Genomic DNA, 26,871 nt, shown 5'->3' on the forward strand with positions numbered 1-26,871 from the left:
GCCCCGCGGCCCGGGCAAAAGGCTGGGACTTTACTCCCGCGGCAGAGAACGAGCCCGTGCTCCATCAGCTGCCGCAACCGCCGCGCCCCAAGCCCGAGCCACGATGAGCGGCAGAGTCGGCGATCTGAGTCCCAAGCAGAAGGAGGCACTGGCCAAGGTGAGACGTCCCCCGCCCACCCCACCCCTCGGCCCCCACTTCGGGCCAGGGCCTCGCCCTCCCGCTGCAGCGAGCGGGGAAGGGGCCGGGGCGGGGGGCGGACGACCGTGCAGGACAGGGGGACGGAGGAGGGAGCTGCGGCCAGCGGCACCTGACGCCTCGCATCCCTCGTCCCAGCGGCCCGCCGCACCCTCCCTGCGCCGGCCGAGGAGGAGGCCGGGGGCAAGTTTGGCTACCCCAGTCTCATCCCCCAGCGAGCCCTTGGCGGTGCCACCTGGGAAGAAGTGGTTGCCTGGAAGCCCTCGGAGGCAGCCGAGGGCACAAAGGCAATATTCATTCTCGAAACTGGCAGCCGGGCCCTGGGGGCCAGGGCAGGGGTAGGGCTCTGGGTTTCCTCCCATTTCCGGGAGGTTTTCCTCTTGTAGGGGCACTGGGCACCACAAACGGGGCCCTGACAGCTCCTTAGGACACTTGGAGAGCCCCTGCTGGGGCACGGGGTCTCTCTGAGACCTTGGGAAAAGTCGTCCTCCTCTGTGTGCTGCTCGATAAAAGGAAATGAGAGGTTGGACCCCATGATGTCGATGTCGAAGGGAGCACCCTCATGTGTGAAGCCTGGGATCCTATGGGTGACTCATTGGGTTGAGGTTAGTTTGAGTTCAGACCAGCCCTCCCCTGTCCTACAATCCAGGCCCCTCCCTGGCTGGCGACTTGGGCAGAGGCTCTTCAGAAGGCTGGGAGGTAAGCCTGGCTTTGCCTGGGCACCTGGGCAGAGGAGGGGGCAACAGTTTGAAGGCTGGGGCCCCTGTCCACCAACTGCATCTACTATTTGTTGCCCTGTAGGAGAGGGGAGGTTGGCTGTACTCGGACCCAGAATTGATGGGGTCTGGTCTCCAGGTTAGGGGGCTCCACAGCCAAGCAGTTCTCCATTGCTGGGGGGACAGATGTCTCTCCTGCCACACAGTGAGGCTGAGGCACCAACCCCCATGAAGGCTTTGCCCCAGGCTGGGCCTTCCCCCATCCTGGGGAGGCTGGATAGGGAGGTTTCAGATTTTACTGCTGACCTGCAGGGGAAGTCAGGCAGAGGAGGGGATTAGGTGGTGATTAAACTGGAAACCAGGGGCTGGGTTAGGGTCCTTGGTGAGGGGCCGCTTCAGGCCTGGGCCCTGGAGGAGCAGTTTCCCCGGGAGTCCAGGAGCTGTTTGGGGGGTAGGGTGGGAGGATCTGTGTCCCTGGCTGACCTCAGCAAGGGACAGAGGTGGCAGGTCCTCATTGGTCCCCTCTTGGGCTGCCCTGTAGGTCAGTGACTAGAGAAAGGTGAGGGGTGGGGAGAAGGAGGCATGGGGAGAGCATGGGGTGTGTGTGTGTGCTCACCTACAGGGCAGTGAGCAGTCGGAGGTGGATATAGTCATCTGTTGGGGTCACTATCCGTCTCTCTTGATTGGTACTCCCTGCCCTTTCCCCCTTCGTGACTTCCTGTTGAAACTGTTCCCTCCCACCTGGTTTGTCCTCCTCCCTCCTTCTGCTACCTTTGAAGTCCTTCAAGCACAACACAAACTATTTTTGAATATGATGAGACCACCATCTTCCTGGGCCCGTCACCATCAGACTCTTCCTTCCCTTGCTTTCCCAGCCCATTGCTCACCAGTCCATGACCATGGGGCAGAAGACTACAGTGGAAGGCGTGCACCCTCTTGCCTTGGACAGACTGGGGGGGGGGGTTGCATCCCAGCCCTGCTGATCACTAGCTGTTCAACCTTGGGCATGTTACTTAGCCTCTCTGAGCTCTAATTTCTTCATCTGTAAAATGGGGACAGTAGTACCTCTAGGGACTCTGAGTGAGGCATGAATAAGGTAAGTGCCAAGTTCAGTGCTGGGCACACAGGGAATGCTTGGCGAACGGACATCTTTGATTGTGGCACATCCCCAAGTGTCTACTATCACAGTTAGCAGGGATAGCCTATGGCTGCCTGCCACACGGGAGTGTGGAAGGGCATACAGACAGGCAGGGCTAATGTGTTACTCCCTTCCCGCCACCTCCTTGCTATCCACCAAAGCAACCAAGTATACCCATGTGCTCAGCCAGTGTCTACAGAGTTGACCCGTGTTGAGGTGGGGTCCAGCCGAGTCCCTAATAGAGAACCCCGGGCAGGGGGTGGTCAGGGAGGGGACCTGCCACTCACCCTCCTACCTCTCCCTACAGTTTCGGGAGAATGTCCAGGATGTGCTGCCCACCCTGCCGAATCCAGATGACTATTTTCTCCTGCGCTGGCTCCGAGGTGAGGGAAGAGGGGCTGTGGGAGGCTGGGGCAGGGTCTCATTCTGGGCAGCAGAATGGTACCCCCTGGAAACCCTGCCCCTGGCAATCTGAGAATCTGGAGAATTCAACCATTAGAACCAAGAGAGCCCCGTGTAGTTATATAACTTTGACCCTCCTGTTGGGTGGAATAACAACAGTGAGACTCAGAGAGCTGAAGTAACTTGCTCCAGGTCACACAGCACCTGAGCCACAGGCAGAGAGAAGGTAGGAGCTGGTGGGCTGACTCCCAGCCCAATGCACTTTCCTTTTCTTCCATAAATCCTCTCTCCTGGTGGGCTTGGGGAAGCAGGTTGAGGAAAAGCCTAGGAAGACCCAGGCGTGTGGGAAGTCAAAGGGAGAACCAAGTTTTGAACCAGAGTACAGGCCCGTAGGAGAGGCTGGCCCCCTCTGGGGCCTTTTGGAGATGGCAGGCCAGCTGTTTCAGCAGCTTGCTAGAGGGGCAGAGTGCATCGGGTGGGGATTGTGGGGGGTGTCAGCCTGACCTCTGTTGACAAGATTCCGCTCGAGCCACCACCCAGCTCCAGAGCCCCACGTTCAAGTTCCAGCTCTGCCCTCGCCTGGCTGTGGCAGGTGGGCCAGGGGTGCACATCTACTTTAGGAACTACATCTAGTTCCGGTAGAACAAGACCAGACAGGGTGCCCTGCCTATCGCAAGATGTAACACGACAGAACCCTGCCTGTGCTAATGAAGGGTACGGCTTTCTCCTCACATCAGAGTCCAACTCAACCCCCTGTCCCGACTCGTGAAATTTCCCCTTTCTTTTTCTCTTCTCCTCTCCTGTGGTTCGAGTCATGCGCCATCCTCTCAGTTCCTGTGACACAGTTTTTTTTCTTTATAGAAACTTTATTGCCAGACATTGAAATAATAGAGAAAATTCTACCGCGTGAGGTTGGTAGAGAGTCGGTTGTGTTGTAGAACGATAGCCCCGAATATTAAAGTACACATCATGCCTGAGTATGTATAGACACAGACACACATATGCATCCCCTAGGGGTCCTGGGACAGGTGAAGGGATGTATTTTTCTTTTCTGCCCAGAAATGGAGCTGGTACACTCTGGGGAACTGCTAATAGGCACCCCAGAGCAGGAAAGCCAGGAAAGCCATGGGGGGGTTCCATGTGCCTCTGGAAGTGCCACTTGCCCAGTTCCCCCCACAAATGTTGTGATACGCCTCCACCCCCCCACCCCCCACCCCCGTTCCAGCCCACTCAGATTGGGTGGAGGGACAGTAGGAGGGCGCAGTGGAGTCCAGGGCTGGAGGATATTTTGGTCCAGCATTTGCTGAAGGGCTGTAGCTAGAAGCGGGTGGGTAGGCAGCGTGGGAAGGTTGTGCTGCCTTAAAGGGCCAGCTGCAAGATGATCAAAGACACCACTGGGCTTCTGGTAGGTAGAGACGTGTGGTTTCAGAGAGCTGAACAATAACACAGCCTTTTTATCTTCAGGGAGGCTGCCTGGGCTCCTGGCAGTTGGTTTCCCTGACATTCCCAACTCCCCAGTCCTGGGATAACCCCTCTCTTTGCAAGAATATCGAAGAGTATTGTCATCCTCTTTTTGCCAGATGAAGCAGTGAAGGCTCAGAGAGGGGAAGGCACATCCCGGAAGGCACACAGCTAATGAGGAGCAGAATCCGGGTGGAAACCTAGGGCCTCAGAGTCCCGGGCCAGCATTCTCTCCTTTAAGCCATGGCTGCCCCCCTGCCCCGCCGCCCCCGCAAAGCCAAGCTTGGCCTCTTCAGACAGAGGAAGTGTCTCCTCACTACTTTACTTGCGCCTCACATTTCCTGGGCAGGAGCTCAGGCCTGGTCAGACTCTACTGTGAATTTCAATTAGGGTTTTTGTTGCCCTTTTTTTAATGGAAACCTTTTCCCTCTCTACCTTTGCTTCTAAAGGAAACATTTTCAAAGTGCATGCCAACAGAATGCCTTTCTCTAACCTAGGTGTGAGCTCAGGCTTTCACTCTTGGCGCCTTTCCCCTCACATGGGTTCCGTTTTCTGCTCCCCCCACCCACCCCGGCCCCCACCCTGAGAGCAGGCACAGAAGTCTTTACTGCTTCCCCCTGACTGGGGCTGAGCTCTGGGCTTCCCAGCAAGGTCCGAAGGCCAGATGAAAACCCACAGGCCATAGCAACTGTGTGTGTGTTGGGGAGATAGGGCCTTGTCAGGGAGGTAGGGGGCAAAGCAGGTTGGAGTCTCCTTCACCAGGACTCAGAAGTTATCAAATCAGGACCCAGGACAGCTGCTCCCAGGTCATCTCTGGCATTGACCTAAACCAAGCTTTGATCTGCCCCCAACTAGGGCACAGGAGCCCTGGAGAGGCCTGACTCAGCAGGCATAGGGAGGCACTGGGCCAGGTACTGCCATGGCCAAGTGGCAACTCGGGGAGGGCTCTCAAAGAAGACCCTGGCTGTTTGTTGGAGCCTGGCAGATACGGGTGAACTGGAGAGCTGTCTGGAGAGAGGGGGGCTCACACTTTACTGCCACTCCTGTTCCTATGGACCACACCCACTTTCACAGACCAACTGGGCTCCCCCATCATGACAGTAGGTTACTTTGTTTTTTCATGTGTTTCTAGATCATATAGATGATTCAGTTGGTGATGTGGAGTATCTTGTCCAAGATCAGACTGGGAGAAAGGGGAAGGGCTGAGAGGCAAACCCAGATTATATGCCTCTAAAAGCTGCCCCTCGCTGCCACAATGGTGCGTGCAAGATTGCCATCAAAAGAAACTTCCTAGAAGTAAAGGCTGTTCAGGTCTATAAATGGGTGTCCAGCAGCGATGATGGGCATGGCATTGGTCAATCCCCAGATGCATCCTTTGGGTGCAGGACAGTGGAGTTGATTTCATGATAGCAGAGTCAGGGAATATGCTTGGCCACTCACAGAGATCTGTGATTAAGGGACCAGTGATAGTCCAGAGGGCAGCCTATCTGGCCCAGGTCCCAGGGCTGTCAGCAGATGTCGATGGCAGTCCGATCCACAGAGGACATAGGGGTGGGAGGGACAGTTCATAGGGCAGTTGGCAAAACTGGTCAGAGTCTGGATCTCAGAAATTCTTTAAAGGATGAACTGGAGCAAGCTGTCACAAGATGAAATCTTTTTTTTTTTTTTTAAAGATTTTTATTTATTTATTTGAGAGAGACAGTGGGAGAGAGCATGAGCGAGGAGAAGGTCAGAGGGAGAAGCAGACTCCCCATAGAGCTGGGAGCCCGATGCGGGACTCGATCCCAGGACTCCGGGATCATGACCTGAGCTGAAGGCAGTCATCCAACCAACTGAGCCACCCAGGCGTCCCAAGATGAAATCTGATAGGGATGGATCCAGAAAACCACCTCACAACGTATGGGATGTAGGCTTAGCAACAGCACAGCTGAAAAGGATTTGGGAGTTTCAGTTGACTGTAAGCTCCATCTGAGTTAAGAGTGTGACTGTTGCCAAGAAAGTTCTCAGGCTTTACCGGAGGAGGGTAGGCAACACCTCGCGCCGCACACAGTTCCGTGGAGCGCGCTTTTGAAGTAGGGTGCTCGCAGACTGGGAAATATCCAAAGGGAAGTCCTGTGAATGGACTTGAAACCTGGCTTCGAGGAACAGTCAGAGGAAGGATCCATGGCGGGGCAACATGACAGCCAAGGGCATGCAGGGAGCAGCACAAAATTCACCTATATTGGAAAACTTGTCACATGGCTGAGGAAGGGACCCTACTCTCAGAGCGTTTCAGCTGTGGGTCTCTGCTCAGTGTAACAATGAGTGCGAGTGCAAGTGGCCACTCGGATTATCTGAAAGCATGTGGCTTTTGGGGGGCAGTGAGGTCTTTGTGTTCAAGCTTGAGCAGGATGACTTGGGGTGAGAGCATGAAATGAAGAGTTTGCCCAGGTGAACTCTTTAATTTTGAAGCTTTCCAGGAACCCTGGGAGGAGGGCCCTCTGTGTCTCATTAGGGTATATGTGGATCCTTTGAAAATATGGCAAGGTTGACCAGAGGCTCATCAACCCTTCTATCGTCCTGGGATGTTCTGCCATGTCCACCCCAGATGACAGGGCAGCTATGTTCATCTTTGAACTAAAGGTCAAGTTCTCAGAAAACGAAGGAGATTAACTTCGTATAAAGGGGGAAGACTGGATGATAAGGGTGTCCAGGGTTCACTTTCCCTGATAGGAGATAAGATCTTTCACCTCTTGTATCCATGAGGGTAAAATTCATTGGACCCCAGTGTTACAAGGCTGCACCCACCTGCCCTGATCCTTGACCTGCTCTTTGGGGGCTGTGGTATTCTAGAAACCCCTTAGTGGAGTTCCTTCTCTTAAGCTTCTGCATGTGGGGTCATCTGGAAGTCAGCTGGGGTGAAGTTGGAGAGGAGCCAGCCCCAGCACAGGAATAGGGAAATCTCCCTGTCCTTGGATGCCCAGCCCCCTGGTCTAACCCTGATCACATTTCCCTGTTACAGCGAGAAACTTCGACCTGCAGAAGTCTGAGGCCATGCTCCGGAAGGTGAGCTCCATTTAGATATAGCCCACTGTTGTCTCGGTTCCCACCCATCAGAATCACACTGGGGTTGGACTATCTTTGCCCACCCTGCCCACCTGATCACAGCTTCTGGCTCATGTGGCCAATCTGAATATTAGCTGGCCGCTGTTGCAGCCTTATCCCTTTGGGACAAAGTGCATTCCCTTCTCTGAAACAGAGCTTTCATACTTCTGGCCCAGCTAAGAATTACAATCTGTTCTGCCCAGATCTCTGAAACAGGCAGTGCCTTCTTTTCCAGTACCACCACTTGCCTTCTCATGATGTACCTGGGACACAGTGTCACCTATTGCTAGATGCCTATAAGGGGTTCTACTACCCCTGCCTTTTTTTTTTTTTTTTTAAGCCTTACCTCTATGTTTGCAGCACGTGGAGTTCCGAAAGCAAAAGGACATTGACAACATCACGAGCTGGCAGCCTCCCGAGGTGAGGACGAATGATCTTGCCCCAAACCTGTGTTAGTTAGGTCTGCTGCACCCACAGTCTGTGTCCCGAAGGCCGTTGGACTGGGGCCCTCAAGAGGAAAGGTTTGACAATGCCTGGTGAGCCCAAATGGTTCCCAGAGTGCGTATCCATTGGCACCCAGGAGGAAAGGCTGTGGAGGGAGAGCCTGATGAACCCATGGGAAGGCCCCAGGATGCAGGCCCCTGGGCCTGCTGACTGGGGGCCTGGTCTGTGTCTTTGCCCAGGTGGTCCAGCAGTATCTGTCAGGGGGCATGTGTGGCTATGACCTGGATGGCTGTCCCATCTGGTACGATATCATTGGACCTCTGGATGCCAAGGGGCTGCTCCTCTCAGCCACCAAACAGGACTTGCTCAAGACTAAGATGCGGGACTGCGAGCGGCTCCTGCAGGAGTGTGCGTGCCAGACCAAAAAGGTGAGTGATCTTAGCATGGTGGAGAGTGAGTTCACCACCGTGGAGCTGTTCCAGCAGAAGCAGGAGTATCACACGGGGATTTAAGCACAGGTTCTGGGCTGAGACAGGGACGTTTGGATTTCATGGACGAGTGAAATCTCCAAGTTGTAGGGACGGACCCATGTTGCCAGATTCGTACTTCTTTTTCCAAGTAAGGACTTAAAAAGAAAATGTACTGGCTGCTATTGTCCTGGTTAACCCCCAAATCATAGGAACGGCATAGTCTCAGAATGAAGGGCTGTCCTTTAAATCGGAGAAATGTAGTTTCCTAAATAACATACTATACTGTCATCGCATTTCTCATTCATGCAGGCACTGGTAAGATCTCTGTCATGGCCCAGCCTCTCCTCAGACAAGTATCCGGGCACCGCTGGTGCAGATGAGCTGAGAGTCTGTGCTTCTCTAATTCTGTATTCGAAAAAGAGAGGACAGGTGATTCCCTCTCCAAGAAAAAGGCTAAAAAGAGAGCTGGATCTTCTCTCCTGCCTTTCTCTTGAGCCTGCGTAAGGATCCAATGAAATGATGTCATAGGTTTGGGAACATTTCAACACTGTCGCTCGCGAACATGCACTGAGAGCCTAGCGTGTCCAGAGACCCTATAGGCTGCGGATGCAGAGAAGTGTTTGATGGGCTTAGGTTGGATGAGGCCCCACGGACTGAGCCCTACCAGGTGCTATTCACAGAGGAAGAGGGAGGCCACCAGGTCAGACTGCAGAACAGAAGAGACCTCAGATATAACCTAGATCCACCCAGTTGTTTACTGGATGAGAACAAGACAACTAGGCAGGAAGAGTGACTAACCTTGGTCATAATTCTGGCCTTGGGGCTGCTTATCTCAATTTGGAAAACCCTAGATACGGCCCTGCCCAGATCTGGTCACCCTATGGGCACATCAGCAAATCAGCTTCCTGCCCTGAACTGGGGTAGGATTCTGCAGGGTAGCAACCTGCTGTGACTTTCTCCTCTCTGTCCCCTGCAGATGGGGAAGAAGGTGGAGACCGTCACCCTGATTTATGACTGCGAGGGGCTTGGTCTCAAGCATCTCTGGAAGCCTGCGGTAGAGGCCTATGGGGAGGTGAGGGGCAGAGCTGGGGGGTACGGTTGGGAGGAGGAGAGAAAGCAGAGGGGAGTGGGCCCCTCTGCTAGGAGGTCCCATCTGGCCTGGGAGAGGCAGGGTGTGCTGGACTCAGTGATTTTGTTTCCACAGTTTCTCTGCATGTTTGAGGAAAATTACCCTGAAACGCTGAAGCGTCTTTTCGTTGTTAAAGGTAAGTTGGAAACTACCTCTGATGAAGTCAAATGGGAAAGAAGGGCCCCAAATGTTCCTGGGACAGATTCGGGAGAGTGGAATGGGGTGAACCAGAGGAAGGGATCCAAGGGCCCCTGACACAGGCAGACGGATTTATGATTCACAAAGCTTTTCGGATTTATTGCCTCCTTGGAACCAGAGTGGTGACCCAGGAAGACTAGGCCTGCTGTCCAGACAGGGAAGCCAGAAGTCAAAGAGGTGCCTGTGCCAAACCTCCCACCCTGGGCTGACCCGACACAGGGCTGTGGAGGACACGGTCAGGGACAGAGTGGGCCTTGCTCCGGGTCTCACAACACCTGGTCTCTCTTCCAGCCCCCAAGCTGTTTCCTGTGGCCTACAACCTCATCAAACCCTTCCTGAGTGAGGACACCCGTAAGAAGATCATGGTCCTGGGGGGTGAGTAGCTCAGACTCTTCTCAGTGCCACCAGTTGGCCCTTGACCCAAACTGGGCATAGCTTTAGAGGTGGTTAGGGTGAAGGCTTCCTCTGCTGATGGTAGCAGTAGGATCCAGGAGCAAGTGGGGACCACGGAGGTCATAGGAGCAGGAGCAGAGAGGTTGCTTCCAGTTAGGGGCACCTAGGAGCGGCTTCCTTTGATACACACTTACCCTGGGTCAGCCCTGGACTAGGTGACAAAGATGTATTAGAGTCCCCTGGGGAGCTCCTGGCCCTCTTGGGGAAGGGGAGTCGCACCCTGGGTGCGTGAGTGGGAACACGGACCAGGGGCACTCAGCCCTCCCAACCCAGACACCCAGGCGGGACCAGATGCTGACCTCAGCTGAGTGTTGTGGCATGAGTAAGAGGCAGTCCGATGAAGCCAGGCAGGAAGCCACCAGGCAGAAAGAATAGCACTGAGCGAAGGCCTTGCGCACCGCGTCTCAGGCAGTCTTGGAGAGCGCGTGGCAAGAGGGGAGGTGCAGCTGGAGAGGCTGCCTGGAGCCAGGCACAGAGAATCCAGGGCACCGTGCTGAGAAGCTGGGACACAGCTCCACAGGCTGTTGGGAACCAGAGAAGAGTCTGAAAGGGGGACGTTGCAGGGAAGGACCAGGATCAGACTTTTAAAAATTTTTTTAAGACTTTATTTATTTGCCAGAGAGAGGGAGAGAGAGAGAGCACAAGCAGGCAGAGTGGCAGGCAGAGGCAGAGAGAGAGAAGCAGGCACTCTGCTAAGCAAGAAGCCCAATGTGGGACTCGATCCCAGCACCCTGGGATCATGATCTGGGCCGAAGGCAGCGACTTAACCAACTGAGCCACCCAGGGGTCCCTAGGATCAGACTTTAAATGGAGACCTATATGACTGGCATGCCTGTGAAGGACAGGTACCAGTTTGTACGCTGTGGTCATCGTCCACACAAGAGCTGTTGCAAACCCAAGCCAGGTGGTGGCGGTAGGGCTAGAGAGGAAAGGAGGGATTTGGGACTCACTTAGGAAGTAAAACAACAGAACCCCAAGATTGACTGGGCATAGGGAGGGAGGAAGAGGAATCCAGAATGACTTTCTGGTGGCTGGTGTGAGTGAATGAGTGTTGCAATGACTCTGGTGTGTTTAGTTCAGCCAGCGGACATAACCTTGATGTTGAGTCTGGGCAGTCTGTGAGATGCACAGAGACGGGATACATGAGTCTGAAGCTGAGGTGAGGACTCTAGTTTGGAAATTTGGGAGTTAGCAGTTATAGGCAGCAGCTAAGAACTTGAGAGTAAAGACTGCCCACGGAAGATCGAACCCTGGGGACTGAGTTCAAGGGCAGGCATGGCAAGAGGAGCCCACCAGGGAGAAGAAGGAGTGATTGATGAGCTTGGCAGGGCCACACTTGACACAGGTTGGATATGCAGGGTTGCTGAGAGGACATCAAGGCACAAGGAGAAGCCAGAAAGGAAGATGCATAGGAATCAAGCCAGCCAGGAACAGAGAGGAGCTGAGTTTTGCCAGAGCATTAGGAGGAATTGGTAGGAAGGAAAGGCCAGAGAGGTAGACTGGCATTGGCTTGTGTCAGGACAGGTGCTGCCTATGGAGTTGACCTTGGGGGTAGGTAATAGGGATTCTAAAGATTTCTGGATGTTCACTGCTAGGTGATACATGGAAAGTGGAGATCTTTCCGATGCGTATCAGTGAGCCCCGGGAGTGGCGTGAAGCATTCTGTAAAGTTCAGAACTTCTGGGTTCTGGTCCTGACTCTGGCAACAACAAGTTCTGCTTCCTGTTGCCTCAGTTACTCTCTCTATAAAATGGGAAGGGCCCCTCTGGCCTTATTCCAACTCTCCAGCTGAGCTGGGGGAAGACATACAAAATCTGAGCAAAAGGCTCCAATGATTTTTGGCTTTGCTGAGGCTACCGCCCACCATGAGCAGGAGACGGCTGGGTTTCCTGGCAGCAGACTGTTCTCCCGCCCACACCTAAAAACCCTTTCAACCAAGCCTGCCTCAGGCTCAGAATATACCAGATCTTCAAGAGAAGATGGAAAACATTCACACTGGGCTGGTCAGGGGAGCTTAGGAAGCACAGATTACATGCCCCCCAAGACCACAGAAGCTGTTTTCCAACAGTTTCCAACAGTTCTAACAGTATGGTCTCAGGACCCTAGAAATCAAAGGGCTGGGTGACCCTGGGCAGCCTCTATGAGGCTTCCAGCCAGTCCCCACAGCCGAGGACCCTGGGTCTGTACCCCATGACTGCCTATTTATGGTCTATAGAGTCGGCACAGAAAGGTTTCCAGTATCAAAATATTGTGCTTGGCTGATACTGGTTTAGGAATTTGGAGTGGTGAAATGGTTCTCAGCATTGGTGGCACTAGAGTCAAACTCTCCTAGTCAGGAAAGGGCTTGGTTTTAAAAAAAAAAGAAAAAAAAAAAAAAGAGCCGAGTCACCGGCAGCTAGACAGCCTGAAAAACAGCAGAAGTGAAGTTGTGGCTGGGGTAAAGCCAAGGGAGCCCCATTTAAGGGGCCACTCGACAGTGGTACAGTCGGTAAGTCACGACTGAGCACGATTACGTGTAGGTGAAAGCAGGGGATGAGACATGTGGTTGGACCCTCCTGGAATTCAGTCTAAGCAGGAAAGATCAGGTTGATTCAGGCCTTCCTGCGTGCTGCACATGCTGTTCCATCCTGGTGGGATGCCCTTCCCTCTTTTCTTTGTTCCTTCTGATTGCACACCAGATATTTGTACCCTGTGCCTGGGAGTGAGCGTACACTCTCATATAGGTAGGGAGTTAATAGTTTACGGCATCCTCTCAAGTAGTTAGTTCCCTTCACTCCCCCCCCGCCCCCGCAGCCTCGTGGGGCAGGTAGAACCAGGCTCAGCACAGAGTGATGTTACTTAAGGTTGCTCAATGGGTCAGAGGCAATGGAGACGGACTCCAGGGGTTCTTAGTCCAGGTAAAGTGCAGCCCTCTGGGTGATGCTGCCTCCTGAACCCTCCAGCAAAGCTGTGTGCACATCACAGGCTCCTAATGTCAGTGTTTTCTGTGCTGGAGCAGACAGGTTTTTCCTGCCCGTTTTGTGTTGACCGCCAGGGCTGTGAAGCAATCCTGCCTAGTGGTGATCCTTTTTTCCCTCCTTCCTTCCCCCTGCTGCCAGCAAACTGGAAGGAGGTTTTACTGAAATATATCAGCCCTGACCAGCTGCCTGTGGAGTATGGGGGCACCATGACTGATCCTGATGGAAACCCCAAGTGCAAGTCCAAGGTATGGGCTGTGTAGTCCCCTGAAGAACCCAGAAGGGCTAGGGATCACCAGGGAAGCCTGGCTCAAATGGACATTCCAGTTCACTCTGTGCCCTGCTCCTAGATCAACTATGGGGGCGACATCCCCAAGAAGTATTATGTGCGAGATCAGGTGAAACAGCAGTATGAACACAGTGTGCAGATTTCTCGTGGCTCCTCCCACCAAGTGGAGTATGAGATCCTCTTCCCTGGCTGTGTCCTCAGGTAGTGCTCTGGACCCTGACAGGCAACCTGTGCCTTTCAGCCCTAGGGTGCCAGTGGTTGGGCTGGGGTGGGAGAAGCCTTGGGGGCAGGACCCACAGAGAGTGTGCACAGAGACACAATCAGGTCTGAATGGGCGGATGTCCCTGGCAGGTGGCAGTTCACGTCAGAAGGTTCGGACATCGGTTTTGGGATTTTCCTGAAGACCAAGATGGGGGAGCGGCAGCGGGCAGGCGAGATGACAGAGGTGCTTTCCAATCAGAGGTACAATGCCCACCTGGTGCCTGAGGATGGGACCCTCACCTGCAGCGATCCTGGCATCTGTAAGTCTCCCTCTCTTGGCTTAAAGCCCCTGCCCTAGCTGTCTGCCTCTGGGGTCCCTCTCGCTCCATGGCTTTAGGCTGTCAGACTCTGAAAACTAGATGTGGGGCTCCATGAGCTCAACACTCTCCTTATACAGATGAGGAAACAAACCTAGGGTAGATCTGACCTAACACTTCCAAGTCGAGGTGAGTCATGGTCCTAGGTGATCACAAGGGTCCAGAACACCTGCTCTCTGTTCCAAGTTTAACTGGATCTGTGACTGTGACCAAACGTTTCTGGAGAATGCTCCTTCCGCAGATGTCAGAGAGGAAGAACTGCCTGGGTGAGGGCAGGGATCCGAGGTGAGCAGAATGCTGAAAAGCCCAGTCCTGACCCCTCTGAGCTTATCTCCACCTTGATCAAAAACTGGGTACAGGACACGAACAGGAAGTTTAGCCAGGAGGAATAAGAAGAATGGCAAATGCCCCCCCTTTTTTTGCAAACAGGCGTTTGAAAGTGTTTTACATCCCTCCACTTTGTAGTATCAATTAAAATTCCCTTTCAGGGGTGCCTGGGTGGCTCAGTGGGTTAAAGCCTCTGCCTTCACTCAGGTCATGATCCCTGGGTCCTGGGATCGAGCCCGCATCGGGCTCTCTGCTCAGCGGGAAGCCTGCTTCCTCCCTTCCTCCTCTCTCTCTGCCTGCTTCTCTGCCTACTTGTGATCTCTGTCAAGTAAATAAAATCTTTAAAAAAAAAAAAATAAAATAAAATTCCCTTTCAGCAATTCCACTTCCAGAAATTTATCCTACAGAAATGTTTACACAAAGACACAAAAATAGAGGTACAAGGATGCTCTTAGCAGCCTGGGCAACTGGCAATAAACCAAATGACTTTTAAAAGGTCTTGTTAAATGAATTATGGTACATAGGTACATGAAATACATTATACTCATTCAGGAGAATAAATTGACATGTAAAGGATCTAATACATGTCAAAAAAAAAAAGAATGAAACATAGCATATGGTTACACTCACCTTGTTTTTTTTTTTTTTTTTTTTTTTAAGTATATACATTGAAAAGAATTCTGAGGAATGTATGCTAGCTGTAATGGTGATTATCTCTGGGATGGTAGGATGCTTCTAGAGGGTTTTACTTTTTTCACTAGTTCTGCAACTAGCTTATTTTACAATGACCATGTACTACATTTGTAAGCAGAAAAAGCACATACACGCACAGAAAAAGCCCTTCAAATCTCCAGTTTCCTTTCTATCAGAGCCAATGTGCCAGGCATGGAAAATCAATGAGAGCAAGGGCTTTATCATCGAGCTGACTTGGATTTGCCTACTGATTAGTTCTTAGGCAGGTGACTTAGTCTCCCCGAGCTTCAGTTTCCTGATTGCTACAATGGGGATCAAATTCTCCACCTCATGGGGATACATGATGATTAAATGGGCAGCACTTAGCATAATGCCTGGTGTGCAGCAAGCACTCAACACACTGTAGACATCATTATCCTTAGGGCAAGACCTGTGCGGGGAGAAGGGCCATCCTGGAGACGGTCCTGGAGATGGGAGAGAAGCCCTGTGCCCTGTATCTAGGGGCACAGATGTCTCTCATACCATCACCCCAACCTCCGATGCTGTGTACTTCCCCACCTGCCAGGCCACCTTCCGTCTCAACCACCCCTTCCTCACAGATGCTCTGTGGTATGGCTCCCTGGGGAGGAATATTCTTGTTAGTGAGCAAGCAGCCAGGTCCTTGGAGGAGAAGGCGTATTATTGTATGCTTCAACAAGAACAAGGTCTGGCACACTAGCCCAGCTACTATTACCCACGGCACATATTTTATAGAGAAGTTTGAATTTTTTAAAGGCTTTGCCCATTTTTTTCTAAAGATTTTATCTATGTATTTGACAGGGAGAGAGAGAGTACACAAGCAGGGGAAGCAGCAGGCAGAGGGAGAGGGAGAAGCAGGCTCCCCAAGGAGCAAGGAGCCCAATGCTTGATTCCAGGACACTGGGATCATGACCTGAGCCAAAGGCAGATGCCCAACCGAAACATCCAGGTGTCCCGAAGCTTGATTTCTTTTTTTTTTTTTTTTTAGATTTTATTTAGTTACTTGAGAGAAAGAGGGAGTAAGAGCACAAGTAGGGGTTGGTGTGGGGGAGAGGCAGAGGGAGAAGGGACAAGAACACTCCCCACCAAGTAGGGAGCCTGATGTGGGACTCAATCCCAGAACCCCAGGATCATGACCTGAGCTGAAGGCAGATGCTTAATTGACTGAGCCACCCAGGTGCCCCTAAGCTTGATTTTTTTTTTTTTTTCCCTTAATGGACAGGGAAGCTGAGAAGGGATGTTATCTCTCCCACAAAGCAGTTCATGTACACACCAGAAGACGGAAGACATGAGGGAATCCTAAAGTCCTGGTCCAGATCTCTAGGCAATAGTCTATCCTAGAGATGATCAGGTCTGTCGCTGATGTGACAGACAAAAGAGTAGAGTCCTGGACCAGGAAAGTAATTTACCTGAGATCACGCAGCCAGGAGCAGCACCCAGCCCATTTTCCAGCATTGCCCATGACTGTAGTATCTGAAGGAGGCAGCCTGAGAAAGGACCAGGATATCTTACACCATAATCAGGCTTAGGTTTGCAAACCCCAAATTTATTTTAGCTCTTCTTGGTTACATTCCCAGTTGGAACATTTATCTGCATGCAGGGCCTTGACTGGGTGCTGCTTCTTAACCATTCCAAGGAGGATTAAAGGCAGGTTGCAGCACCCACGTCCCCTTCCCAGGTGTAAAAACAATGAGGTGGGATCAGCTGTTGCCTGGAGCCATGGCTCAGGTTAGACCTGAGCCCAGAGAGAACCCAGTGTTAGGTTACAAGCTCACCTGTGGGAAGGCAGTGCTCTTGAAGAACCAGGCGACTCCCTGCAAAGTAGAACATAATCACCCAGTGGAGAAATTAAAACTCTGAGCCAGCCTCCAATGGCAAGAGCACATTAATCCTCCCCAGGCTGGTCTGGTCCTTGACCAAGTGTGTTTAAAGTAGGGAGAAGGAGAAACAAAGTCTGAATTGATTTCACTTATTTTCTCTAGAGTAATGTTTCCTGGGGGCCTGAGTGTAGAATACTCTATTAGGAAAGAAGATTCAGCAGAAAAGATCTGGACTTTGTCCACCAGGAGTGCATGAGGTGGAACAGGCGGCCTCAAACACTGGGTGAAGGCTCCATCGTACTTCTAGGCAGTGCTGAGGGCAAGAGAGCCCAGCCAGGCTCCAGGAGACCTGGATTCTGAGCCCAGCTGTGCCACCAACTCTCTAAATAATTAGCTTTTGCTTTCTTTCTCCTTAAAACGAGAAGAGTGGGCTAGAGCAGCAGGCCTTCTTTATTTATGTACTTATTTAAGTAGGCTCTGTGCCCAGTGCGGAGCTTGAACTCACAACCCTGAGATTAAGAGTCAAAATCTCCAGGTGCCTGGGTGGCTCAGTCCTTACGTGTCTGCCTTCAGCTTGGGTCATGATCCCAGGGTCCCGGGATCGAGCCCTGCGTCAGGCTCCTTGCCTGTCAGGGAAGCTGCTTCTCCCTCTCCCATTCCCCCTACCTCTGTCCCTGTTCTCACTGTCTCTCACTCTGCCAAATAAATGGAATCTTAAAAATAAAAAAAGAGAGTCGTACATTCTAGCAACTGAGCCAGCCAGGCACTTCTAGAGCAGGAGGTATTAATCTGGGGTTTGTAGACTCCCTTAAAGACCAAACACCTGTCTTTTATATAACATATAGCATTTAATATCCCTCTTACTATTCTGAAATGAAATTCATGGATAACATAACCCACCTAAACACATAATTTAAAAAGCATTATCATCTTCCATCAGGGGAAATAAAAGGAAGCTGCTTTAGAATATATATTTGTTTCCATATAAATGAGAGGAGATGGTCACAGCCATTTGCCGCCACTCTTCAGAATGGTGCCTTTCCCATTGGGAAACCCTGCCCCCAAGAGTCCATGATGGGCTCCAGGGGATCTAAAGTTGGGTGCGTTCATCAGATTCTCAAGGGGGTCAGTTCCCCAACAAAAGTTGAGGAGCCCTAGCCTAGAGGATCTCTCGGGGCGGGCTCTATAGGTCTGTCAGCATATTAGTGTCAAAATGAACCACGCAATTCATGAACGCTATTTCCCTTAGGCCTTGACCTCTGAACAGCCCCTTCCTTGTTTCTGAGAGCAGAATATGCAAAGCAGAGCCATCTCGACCCTGGTGCTTGATCCAAGGAGCTCAGACCTCTCCTCCAGCATGACTGATTCTGGTTGCTGGGACTCTGTCATCTAGGGCACTGAGGAAGTGTCCCTCTTTCCAGAGGGACTATTGGCTCTGAAAGACCTGTGGTGCAGAGAAAATTGATGAGTAATACTTTACACCATGAAGGTGTGGGTGTTATGTCTACCCAATGTCTAAACTATGCATTTTATCTAGGGGTAAGAAAGGAGCAAGGTTAAATCTCAGGATTAAATACACTTGGGGGGCGGGGGGGCTTGTTTTAATTTTTTTTTCTCCCCTGGGAAAGTAAGAGAAGACCAGGATAGGGAAAGGGCAGAGCCAGTGTTTCTGTTCTCACACTCTGTTCTCTTGAAGGGCTGTTTGACTGAAAGGGAACAACTTCTCAAAAAGGGTTAGATTAAAAGCAGTCTGTTTCTTGGCCAAGGCTTCAAAGCCTTCTCTGCCAACTCCATACCCGTTTTGAGGTTTCCGAATCTTTTAGGATTATAAACAGGGGTGCAGGGCACATCTTGGTCTGTTTATCTTTCTGTGGGATAAATTCATGGCTCAAAAACTCTGGGTATTTTACCTTCACCAGAACCTGAACGGGGCTCGACTTTCCGGGGCCCAAAACAGGCAGTGATGCCGGTCAGAGGGAAATTCCAGCTCCATCACTTCCTCACTGTGTGAAACAGTGCCCTCCTTTTTATACGCTATAAAGCAGTTGCCATTACTACTATCGTGACAATTGCTGCTGTTCAAGTTCAAGTCCTAACTCTTCCGAAAAGCCTTTAACAGGGCCCTCTCCTTCCAAACTGTGACAGACGTGGCTGTCTCACTCATCTGGCACTTGGCATGTTCTGTTTTTTTATTTTTCTTTCTGTGAATATCTTGTCCACCCAGCTTGACTTAAGTTTCAGAAGGTGGGGGACCACTGCTTATGTCACCTTTATCCTCATTACGTACCACTTATGTCACTTTTATCCTCATTACGTACCACACTGTCTTGTTCAGTCAACAAAGATCACTGTCCTTTGTAGAATTGCCTGAATGTCCGGTTTTCTGCCTCCCCTCAGATGTCCTGCGGTTTGACAACACCTACAGCTTCATTCATGCCAAGAAGGTCAGCTTCACTGTGGAGGTCCTGCTTCCGGACAAGGCCTCAGAAGAGAAGATGAAACAGCTGGGGGCAGTCACCCCGAAGTAATGCCTCTTCCCACAGCAGGCGTGGCTCCCTCCGTGTCTCCCTGTCAGTTTCTGTCCCTTGTAGCAGTCATTTTCCCAGTACCCAGATGCCCAAAAAAGCTGGGCTACAAGAAAGATCTTGGGCTGGATTTGGGGAACTTTCATTTCAGAATTAGAAGAGGGGGAGAAGCAGGACAGGGTCTCCTTCCTCTCAAATTACTCAGGGGTCCCCAGGGGCTGGGCACCATGATAGGATCTACCATCCTATAAGCTGTGCCATCATCACCTGTCCAATGACAGTTGAGACAGGAAGGGGTGGGGGGCGGGGGGAGATGTGGGTGGCAGCAGGGCAGAAATTAGAAAATGGGGGGAGAGATCTGCTAACACTTCAGGGAAGCCAGCTGTAGGGGAGGAACTTGCTCCCAAATTGAAAATGTTAAGTCTAGATCATTACGAGGAGTAGCAAGGTAGCAGTTTGCTAGAATTATGGTGGGGGTCAAAGGCTCTTCTAAACTTTCTATCTCCAAGGCTGGGACCTTTTGGCTTTTCCCACAAGTTTTCGGGGATGGCCTGAGTCAGTATAGATCTTCCCACTCAGGGGCAGACAGAGAGGCCACCTTGAGACTTGGGACCCACCGGCTGTCTCTTTAATTACTGATTGTCAGTGACTCAGAGCTTCTCAGGACAGCAATTTTGTACCCAGCCACTGTCCTGCAATGCAAACAAAGCACAGGAAAATTACTTCCAGGAATCCCAGTTCCAGGATGGGGCCGGGAGGCTAAGGGTGGGAGTGAATCCTGAAGCTTCCAACCCCCCTCCCCTTTTCAGTGCTGTCAGCCTCTCATCAAGTAACTCTCCATTTGAGCACCCCACACAAAAATGACAAGTGGGATTAAGACAGTAGATCTCAGTGAGAGCCTTTCTAGTCTTGAGTCTCCCACGGTGCCAGTCAGCCGGCTTCCTGACTGACCTCAGCAAGGCTCTGGCAGTCCCGTCTCTGTGGGAGGCATACGGCGGGTGCATTGGGTTCCTGGTGTCTGGCGGGGAGGCTGCCCGGGCAGTGGGCCAAAGGCCGGCCCGGCATGTGGGGGCAGCCACAAATAGCCTCGCAGGCCCCCAGCCCCACCGTCCACACTGACAAGCAGGGATGGCCAAGGAGGCCCTCGGCGACCACGGATTGGAGGGCACGGACCCTGCGGGCAACCACAGCACATAACCCAACGCCCCGCCCCGCAAACGAACAATGGAGAGCGCCCCCCCCATCCCCGGGCCCCAGCAGGAACTCTTTTCCCTCCGAAAGCTAGCCACCCCCGCCCCGGCCCAGCGTGGGGAGATGGTCTGGGGAAGCCGAGGGAGGAGAAGTGGGCAGGGCTGGAGCTGACCGGAGCGGCCTGAGGCTGCGCCGGCCTCAGCTACTCCGCTTAGGAGGCATCATCCTGACCTTGGTTTACACCGCTCTCTTAGGAAAATTAACCAATGAATAAAACAACGTTCAGTGCACAGGGAGTGGAAGTCAATGCCCACCGCCTCCCTCCTAGAAGCCCCTCACTCAGGCAAGATCCATGCCTCAGTAGCGGACCACATAATCACCAATAGCTGGGGCGCATGCGCAGAATGCGCGCTTTCCCATGAGGCCCAACGACCAGCTTGATTCCCGATTGGTCCACGTGATGGAATATCTTCCGCCATCTTTGTTAAGGGCACCATGGGGCCTCCTGGCTGCCTTCAAGGTCTGGGCGGAGGCCCCGCCCCGCCCGGTTTCTGGATACGAGCCCGAAGGTTCTAGCGCGTCGATTTGTGCGGGTTTGGGGAGAACGTGCACCGCCTGCGGTGGGCACAGAGTGGGAGGGAAGCAGACGAAAGACGCTCACGTGGTGCTAGGGACCGTCTCCTAATTCCGCGCCAGCACTACCGGTGTTTCCCGGGCTGGAGAGCGCTTTTGGTCCGGAGCCCAGCTTCCTGCGAGGTCGCTGCTGACCCGGCTGCCCTATACGACCATACAATGACAGAGACGCCCAGGGCTGAAAATGGGAGTCGTTAATATTGAACTAATGGTCTTATTTCCCTCATCTTTATTTGATAATAATAAAAAGCCAATTCTTTAATAAGTGCCTACTGGGTACCATGCCTCAACCCTGTGCTTTCGGCCCTGGGTTGTTGCAGAGGTTCAAGGAAATAATACGTGCAAAGCGCTTAGAAAACCTTAACAAGTGAGCGCTCAGTAAATATGGGCTACTAGTAGGTTTTACAGACGTAGCTAATAGGTGGCACAACTGGGATTTGAACCCAGGAACCCCTGTCTACTTCTTCGCCGCTTGATAACTCCAAAATCCAAAGGATTCAGTTTTAGTAAAGGGCACTCATTGCTCACGTGAGAATACTGAGGTCCAGCTGGGGAAGAGTTTCTTAGTAATCGCGACAACCCAAGACCACTCTTTCTGTTTTGTTCACTTCCATGATATCTTTCTTCCCGTCTCTTCGTTCGTTCGTTCATTCATTCATTCATTTAACCATTCGAGGTCCTGCCCCAGAGTATCTTGGTCTGGGGGTTATGCTGATCCAGTTAGACCTCAGAGCTTGGTATATGAACATAGCACCTGGCAGGGAGAGTCCAAATATCCACCTCACCAGGCTGCTGCTCACTGTTCACTCCCCCAGCCTCATTCACTCAGCTCAACTTGAGAGCGTGGCACCTGGAGCCACGACCTGGATTCAAATGCCAGCTTCACCACTTAGCTGTATGACCTGGAAAAGTGACCCTTTGCGTGTGTGTGTGCCTTTATTTCCTCGTCTGTAAAATAGGGGTCCCGGGTTGGTGGGAGGCTTTTAGGAGGCAATCTGTCTAGAGTCTTTAGCCAATGGTCTGGCCAGTAGTAAATTTAAATGATTTCTTATCATTAATCTTTGCAACTGTCCCAGGACTGAACACGGCGTTCCCCATTTAATAAATTAATAAAACGAAGCTCAGAGTACAGTGTGTTGCCTGAGGATACACAGCTATAAAGTGCAACTAGGAAGTGTAGCATGTCGCATTTGAACCCCAGTCTCTTTGGCTCCAAGACTACAGTCAGTCGTGGGAAAGGACTGCGCCAACCACTCAACCCCAGAGAAAACATGAAGCGTGTTAATCTGTAAAACCCAAGCCTGGGAGAGGGGCTTCAGTGCGCGGGGTAATTTGCAGACGCTCCCTGCTGGTGGGGACCGCGCGACCTGTCCTTCAGCCCGGGACCTTCAGCCCGTCCCGCCGCGGCGGACTGGAGCAGTAGTGGAAGCTGAGGTGGTAACGGCATTAGGACCAGCTGCAGTGGCTCCTGCGGAGGCGGAACGCCATGTCCGAACCGCTCCCGCGGGGCGCAGAGCGCGACCTTTTCCGGGACACGTGGGTGCGGTACCTAGGTGAGTGGGGTGGCGAGGGGCATGGCGACTCCCCTACCATGTGGCTGGAGAGACAGGGGTCGCCAGGCGCCGGTCAGTGCCCTGGAGAAGGTGGAAGGGTCGTAGTTCTCATTCTGCATGGGCCAGAGACTGGGCTGAGAGAGGCCTGGGGACTTGCCCAAGGTCACACAGCTCAGGTCGGCCCAGCTCTGCGCTTAGGGTCTCTGCTGGCCCGTCTCCCAGGTGATCGTTCCAGCCCGGCTGGGAGGAACGGGGTGAGTGGGCTGCCCTCTCTGGTATGTCTGGGCCTTGACTTTGGAGTTGGTATTTGGACTCTCATACTGGCTCTATTTGATGCTCGGTTTTCTTTGGGGCATATGGAGATAAACGGTGCCTCTCTCATTGGGCTGGTAGTTGGAAGGGTAGAATAAGGCACAGGAAAGACTGGCGCAGGGTGAGTGCCACATTAGCGGACTTGCTGTTAGTCTCTGCATTAGTGCACATGCTCCTAGAACCCAGACTGGGAAGGCAAGGGAATGATAATTGTGACTGTACTCAGCTCTCCCACAGTGGCCCTAGAGTGGAGGTGGACTTCATGGTTGCCTTTTTAAAGACTGGGAAACAGAAGCTCAGAGAAATAAAATCACTTATCTAAGGTCACTCAGCTACCGTTTAGCAAGCTGGGTTTAGAATTAGTGCCCCCTTGTGGAGCAGCCCGTCCCCCTCCCCACCACCGGAATTATTCTTATTTTTGGTTTTTTAGAGAGAGAGGGAAGGGGCTGAAGGAGAGGGAGAGAGAGAATCGCGGGTCTCTATCTCATAACCCTGGGATGTGACCTAAGCCAAAATCAAGAGTCAGAAGCTTAATGGACTGAGCCAGCCAGGCGGCCCCCCCCCCCCCCCCCCCCCCCCCCCCCGCCCCCACCACCATCGGAGTGAAATGTCTTCTCCCCAACAGGCTATGCCAATGAGGTGGGAGAGGCATTCCGCTCCCTGGTGCCCACAGCTGTGGTGTGGCTGAGCTATGGTGTGTCTAGCTCCTATGTGCTCGCCGATGCCATTGACAAGGGCAAGAAGGCGGGAGCCGTGAGTGTTGGCTTGCCTTTCCACCCCCCACCCTAGTCCACTCCCTTTGTGCTTCGGTCCATAGCTAGTGTTTGCTACAATGCCCAGTGGGACAGTTCAATCCTTACTACCTTGCCTGTTGCAATCCATACCCCAGTCCTGTTTGTAGGGTATTGTCCCGTGCCCCCAGCCCTGCATGTGCTCTAACCTGTACCCCAGTTCTGGTTGTGGATGAGTTCACGCTCCGCCCTGAATTGGTACAGTCCAGAACCTGACACTAGTGTGGTTCTCTCCCCACCCCCACTCCCCACTGGCCACTTAACCTCCCCTGGTCCAGCCTTATGCCCCTTGTCCACAGGGTTTCCCACCTTTGATCCTGCTGGATTAATTCACTCTTCTCCCTACCAGGTACCGTGCCCTGAAGCGGGCCGCAGCACCAGGGTGACCGTGGCTGTGGTGGACACTTTCGTGTGGCAGGCTCTGGCCTCTGTAGCTATCCCAGGCTTCACTATCAACCGTGTGTGTGCTGCCTCTCTCTACATCCTAGGCACTGCCACCCGCTGGCCTCTGTCCGTCCGCAAGTGGACCACCACTGCACTGGGGCTTCTGGTCATCCCCGTCATCATCCACCCCATTGACAGGTGGGTGCCCCTTCCAGCCTCAGGGATCCTCTGAGAGACGTGGGATGTCCCCACTTTGCACAGGACAAGAGCAGCACGGGCAGGGCTGGCAGAACAGGCTTCTGAGGCAGAAAGGATGGTATGTGCCTGTGTTCTGGCAGGCACTTAAGCAGTAAAGGTACAGGCGGAGCCTTGAGGGTATAGGACACAGGACCAGTAAATTCTAGAAAGAAACCCTAGTGTTACAGAACAGAGGCAGGCAGGATCAGGTGCACATTGGAGGGGATGGGTTTGGGGAGATTTTGGTGACAGAAGCCTGACGGAAACTAGGTTAAGGAAAATAAGAATGATTTGTTTCATGAAACTGAGAAGTCCAGAGTTAATGCCGCTTTCAGGCATGGCTGTATTGAAGCACCCAAATGGGGTCATTGGGGTCCTGGTCTCCCCATCCTGCTGTGCCCTTCTTCCCATCATCCCATGTTGGCTTCACTCCCTTTCCCCATGTGGGAGCAGAGATGACCTCTAGCAGCTTCTAGCCTCCTCCCCACCAGCTTAGCAAGCCCCATAGGAAACTTCTCGTGGTTGACCAAAAAAAAGTCCCAAGGAAGGCTGTCATTGGTCTGTTCTGGACTGAGTGCCCACCCCTGAGCCAAGTTCTCTTTTCTGATTGGCTACCCTTGGGTCACATGCCTGCTCTTAGAACCAGAGAACAAGGCCAACTCAACCAGACCAATGTAGAATGGGAGGAGCAGGCCTTTCCCAAGGGACCACAGCTGACCCAAGGGCTCTAAGTGAGCCTTTTACCCTCTCTGTGCCTCAGTTTCCCCAACTGAATAAAGAAAAGGGTGATGTCTGCCACCTGGATGGCACTCATGTCCTGTGTCTAGGAGTCCCTTTCCTAGCCCTGACCTCCTACCTCCCATTCCCCCGTCTAGCTCCCAGGGCTCACTTGCTCATTCCTGTCCACCACAGGTCAGTGGACTTCCTCCTGGACTCCAGCCTGCGCAAGCTCTACCCCTCAGTGGAGAAGCCCAGCTCCTCCTGACCCCATGTGGGTACCTGGCCTGTAGGTTGGCCCACTCCCTGCTCTGGTCCAGCTTCTTCCTCCTGCCAGGGGATCTGGATGTCTGGCTCCCTGGGTCTGAGGCCCTGGCATCTGGGCATGTTTGAGCCAGATGGAGACTGAGAGACAAAGGCCTCAAGGAGCAGCAGCTGCGGTGACTCACAGAAAGGGAGACCTGACCCCCATCTGCTTCCATGGAATCCATGATACTGACGGCGAGCAGACCTGTCTTTTGATAGGAAGGTAACCTCCTCCCATGGAGGATAAGCAGACAAAAGCCCAGACAGGGCAAGGAATATAGATAGCCAAGATCGCTTAGCAAGCTGGGGACTCAGGAATCCCGGTGGCCTGGCCCCGTGGCAATGTGGCTGGACTGAGGAGCAGCAGACACGCGGAGAAATGCAGGGGGTGCCGTTGCGGGCACCCTGAGGACTGATTGTCTAGCTGGCCCACCCCTGGGGCAGGACCTGCTCGGGCCTAGCTGGAAGGCAGGACAGCCCCTGGCCCAATAAATCCTCAAGAAGTTGAGTTCTCTTATCCTTTTCTCCTGTGGATGAGCAGGGGTGTGGTGGTGGGGAGCAGGCCCAGGGGCCCTCAGAGATAGAGGCTGACTTCTCCAGTCACACGTGGTTCGCAGTATGTCAGGTACCCCTCACCCACCGATGCTCCCCTGCAGATGCGGGGATCCCACCCTTGGTGCTGCCATCTTCCCTTGGGCATTGACCTCTTTGCAAGCCTGCTAAAGCACTGACACCTTTGAAAGGGTTACCACCTGAGCCTGAAGGTGCCCGAGGTGAAAACAGCCCCCTTATGAGTATCACATGAGATTCCCAGGAGGAGACTCAGGAGCCTTGGAGAAAAGGGAGTGACCCAGGAGGCTGTCCCTGGGAGCACTGAAGGGGGCATTCCTCCTCGATGCTGGGCCAGGCCCATTTTTGGCTGCTAACAACTCGGAGGGGTAGAGAGATGGGCAGCCTGGGTGCACACTTGGGGGCTGACCCATCCCCAGAGTGACCCCCTGCACCTGGCTAGGGACTTACAGGGGCCAAGGGACCGGGAAGGATTGCGGTGTGACAGGATGAGGGCTCAGGTGGTGGCTCGTGCTCTGGGGATGTCTCTAGCTACAGGGTGCATCTGATGGCTGGGGGTCTCTGATGGTGGACCTTTCTCTGCTGCTCTTCTCATCCCACAGCCACTGGGTTCCTTTCCCTGGCTCCCCTTGACCTCTGCCCCGTCTCCCACGGCTACCTTAAATGCTCTGAGTCCCCTTCTTGGAGCCTCTCCAGTCCTGCACCTCCCCATCTCCCCACCGGGGTCGACCCACACCTGCATCCCTTTGACATCTGGGCTCTGCCACCAGTTCCCTGCTCACTTAGTCCCCTCCTTGGTCACTGACGTCATGGTGTAAACATGTTCTTTTCTTGCCTCAGGACAAGTAACTTCATTTTCTCTCAACTTTCAGTATCAGTGAGCAGAAACCGGGTCAGAAGGTTAGAGGTGTGTAGAGGTTGGCTGGGTGTCTGGCTTCAAGCCTTCTGGTGGGGTATCTTTGTCTTCCCTTTGTCTCAGGGAAGTCCGCTGAGGTGGTTTCCCACCAGATGATCTGGTCCTCTGAACTGAGTCAGGCTTCTGACTCCAGGGGGTGCAGAGATGAGGAAGGGAGTCCTTTTCCAAAATCTGGGCCCTTTTGGAGTCCCCTTCATAGTGGGAGACATGGGGTCCCAGGCTCAGGGGCCCCTTGGCAAATCCCAGCAGAACCTGGTTCTGGCTTCTTCCTTCCCCTCTTCTCCCACTTGGTCCCCATTCATGGCCTGCCAGGGTGAACCCCGAAACCTCAGGAAAGTTAGCTGTGAGCTCTCTCACCCCATC

At 52.9% G+C, this 26,871-nt stretch overlaps 2 protein-coding genes across 2 annotated transcripts; both read left to right on the forward strand.

Moving 5' to 3' along the window:
* On the forward strand, positions 1–19,016 carry SEC14L2 (SEC14 like lipid binding 2). The gene is made up of 12 exons (XM_032883409.1): positions 1–157; positions 2,358–2,433; positions 6,915–6,958; positions 7,358–7,417; positions 7,681–7,869; positions 8,888–8,983; positions 9,116–9,176; positions 9,530–9,613; positions 12,790–12,896; positions 12,999–13,138; positions 13,289–13,458; positions 18,771–19,016. Exons 1-12 carry the CDS (start codon positions 104–106, stop codon positions 18,899–18,901), a joined length of 1,212 nt encoding a protein of 403 aa, XP_032739300.1. The 5' UTR covers positions 1–103; the 3' UTR covers positions 18,902–19,016.
* Positions 19,017–21,938: 2,922 nt separating this feature from the next.
* On the forward strand, positions 21,939–25,530 carry MTFP1 (mitochondrial fission process 1). Its single transcript, XM_032883410.1, has 4 exons — positions 21,939–22,275; positions 23,213–23,340; positions 23,728–23,960; positions 24,912–25,530. The coding sequence occupies exons 1-4, from the start codon at positions 22,209–22,211 to the stop codon at positions 24,982–24,984; spliced, it is 501 nt and encodes a 166-aa protein (XP_032739301.1). The 5' UTR covers positions 21,939–22,208; the 3' UTR covers positions 24,985–25,530.
* Positions 25,531–26,871: the final 1,341 nt, after the last annotated feature.

The sequence above is a fragment of the Lontra canadensis genome, unplaced genomic scaffold (assembly GCF_010015895.1).
Source record: "Lontra canadensis isolate GAN:19392208 unplaced genomic scaffold, GSC_riverotter_1.0 scaffold87, whole genome shotgun sequence".
Taxonomy (NCBI): Eukaryota; Metazoa; Chordata; class Mammalia; order Carnivora; family Mustelidae; genus Lontra; species Lontra canadensis.

Bases quoted from the DNA above. Each gene is read 5' to 3' on its own strand.
- SEC14L2 (XM_032883409.1), top strand. From the start codon at position 104: ATGAGCGGCAGAGTCGGCGATCTGAGTCCCAAGCAGAAGGAGGCACTG. The intron at 2,434-6,914 runs GTGAGGGAAGAG...TCCCTGTTACAG, and splicing joins TCTCCTGCGCTGGCTCCGAG to CGAGAAACTTCGACCTGCAG. The intron at 6,959-7,357 runs GTGAGCTCCATT...CTATGTTTGCAG, and splicing joins CTGAGGCCATGCTCCGGAAG to CACGTGGAGTTCCGAAAGCA.
- MTFP1 (XM_032883410.1), top strand. From the start codon at position 22,209: ATGTCCGAACCGCTCCCGCGGGGCGCAGAGCGCGACCTTTTCCGGGAC. The intron at 23,341-23,727 runs GTGAGTGTTGGC...TCTCCCTACCAG, and splicing joins AGGGCAAGAAGGCGGGAGCC to GTACCGTGCCCTGAAGCGGG. The intron at 23,961-24,911 runs GTGGGTGCCCCT...TGTCCACCACAG, and splicing joins ATCATCCACCCCATTGACAG to GTCAGTGGACTTCCTCCTGG.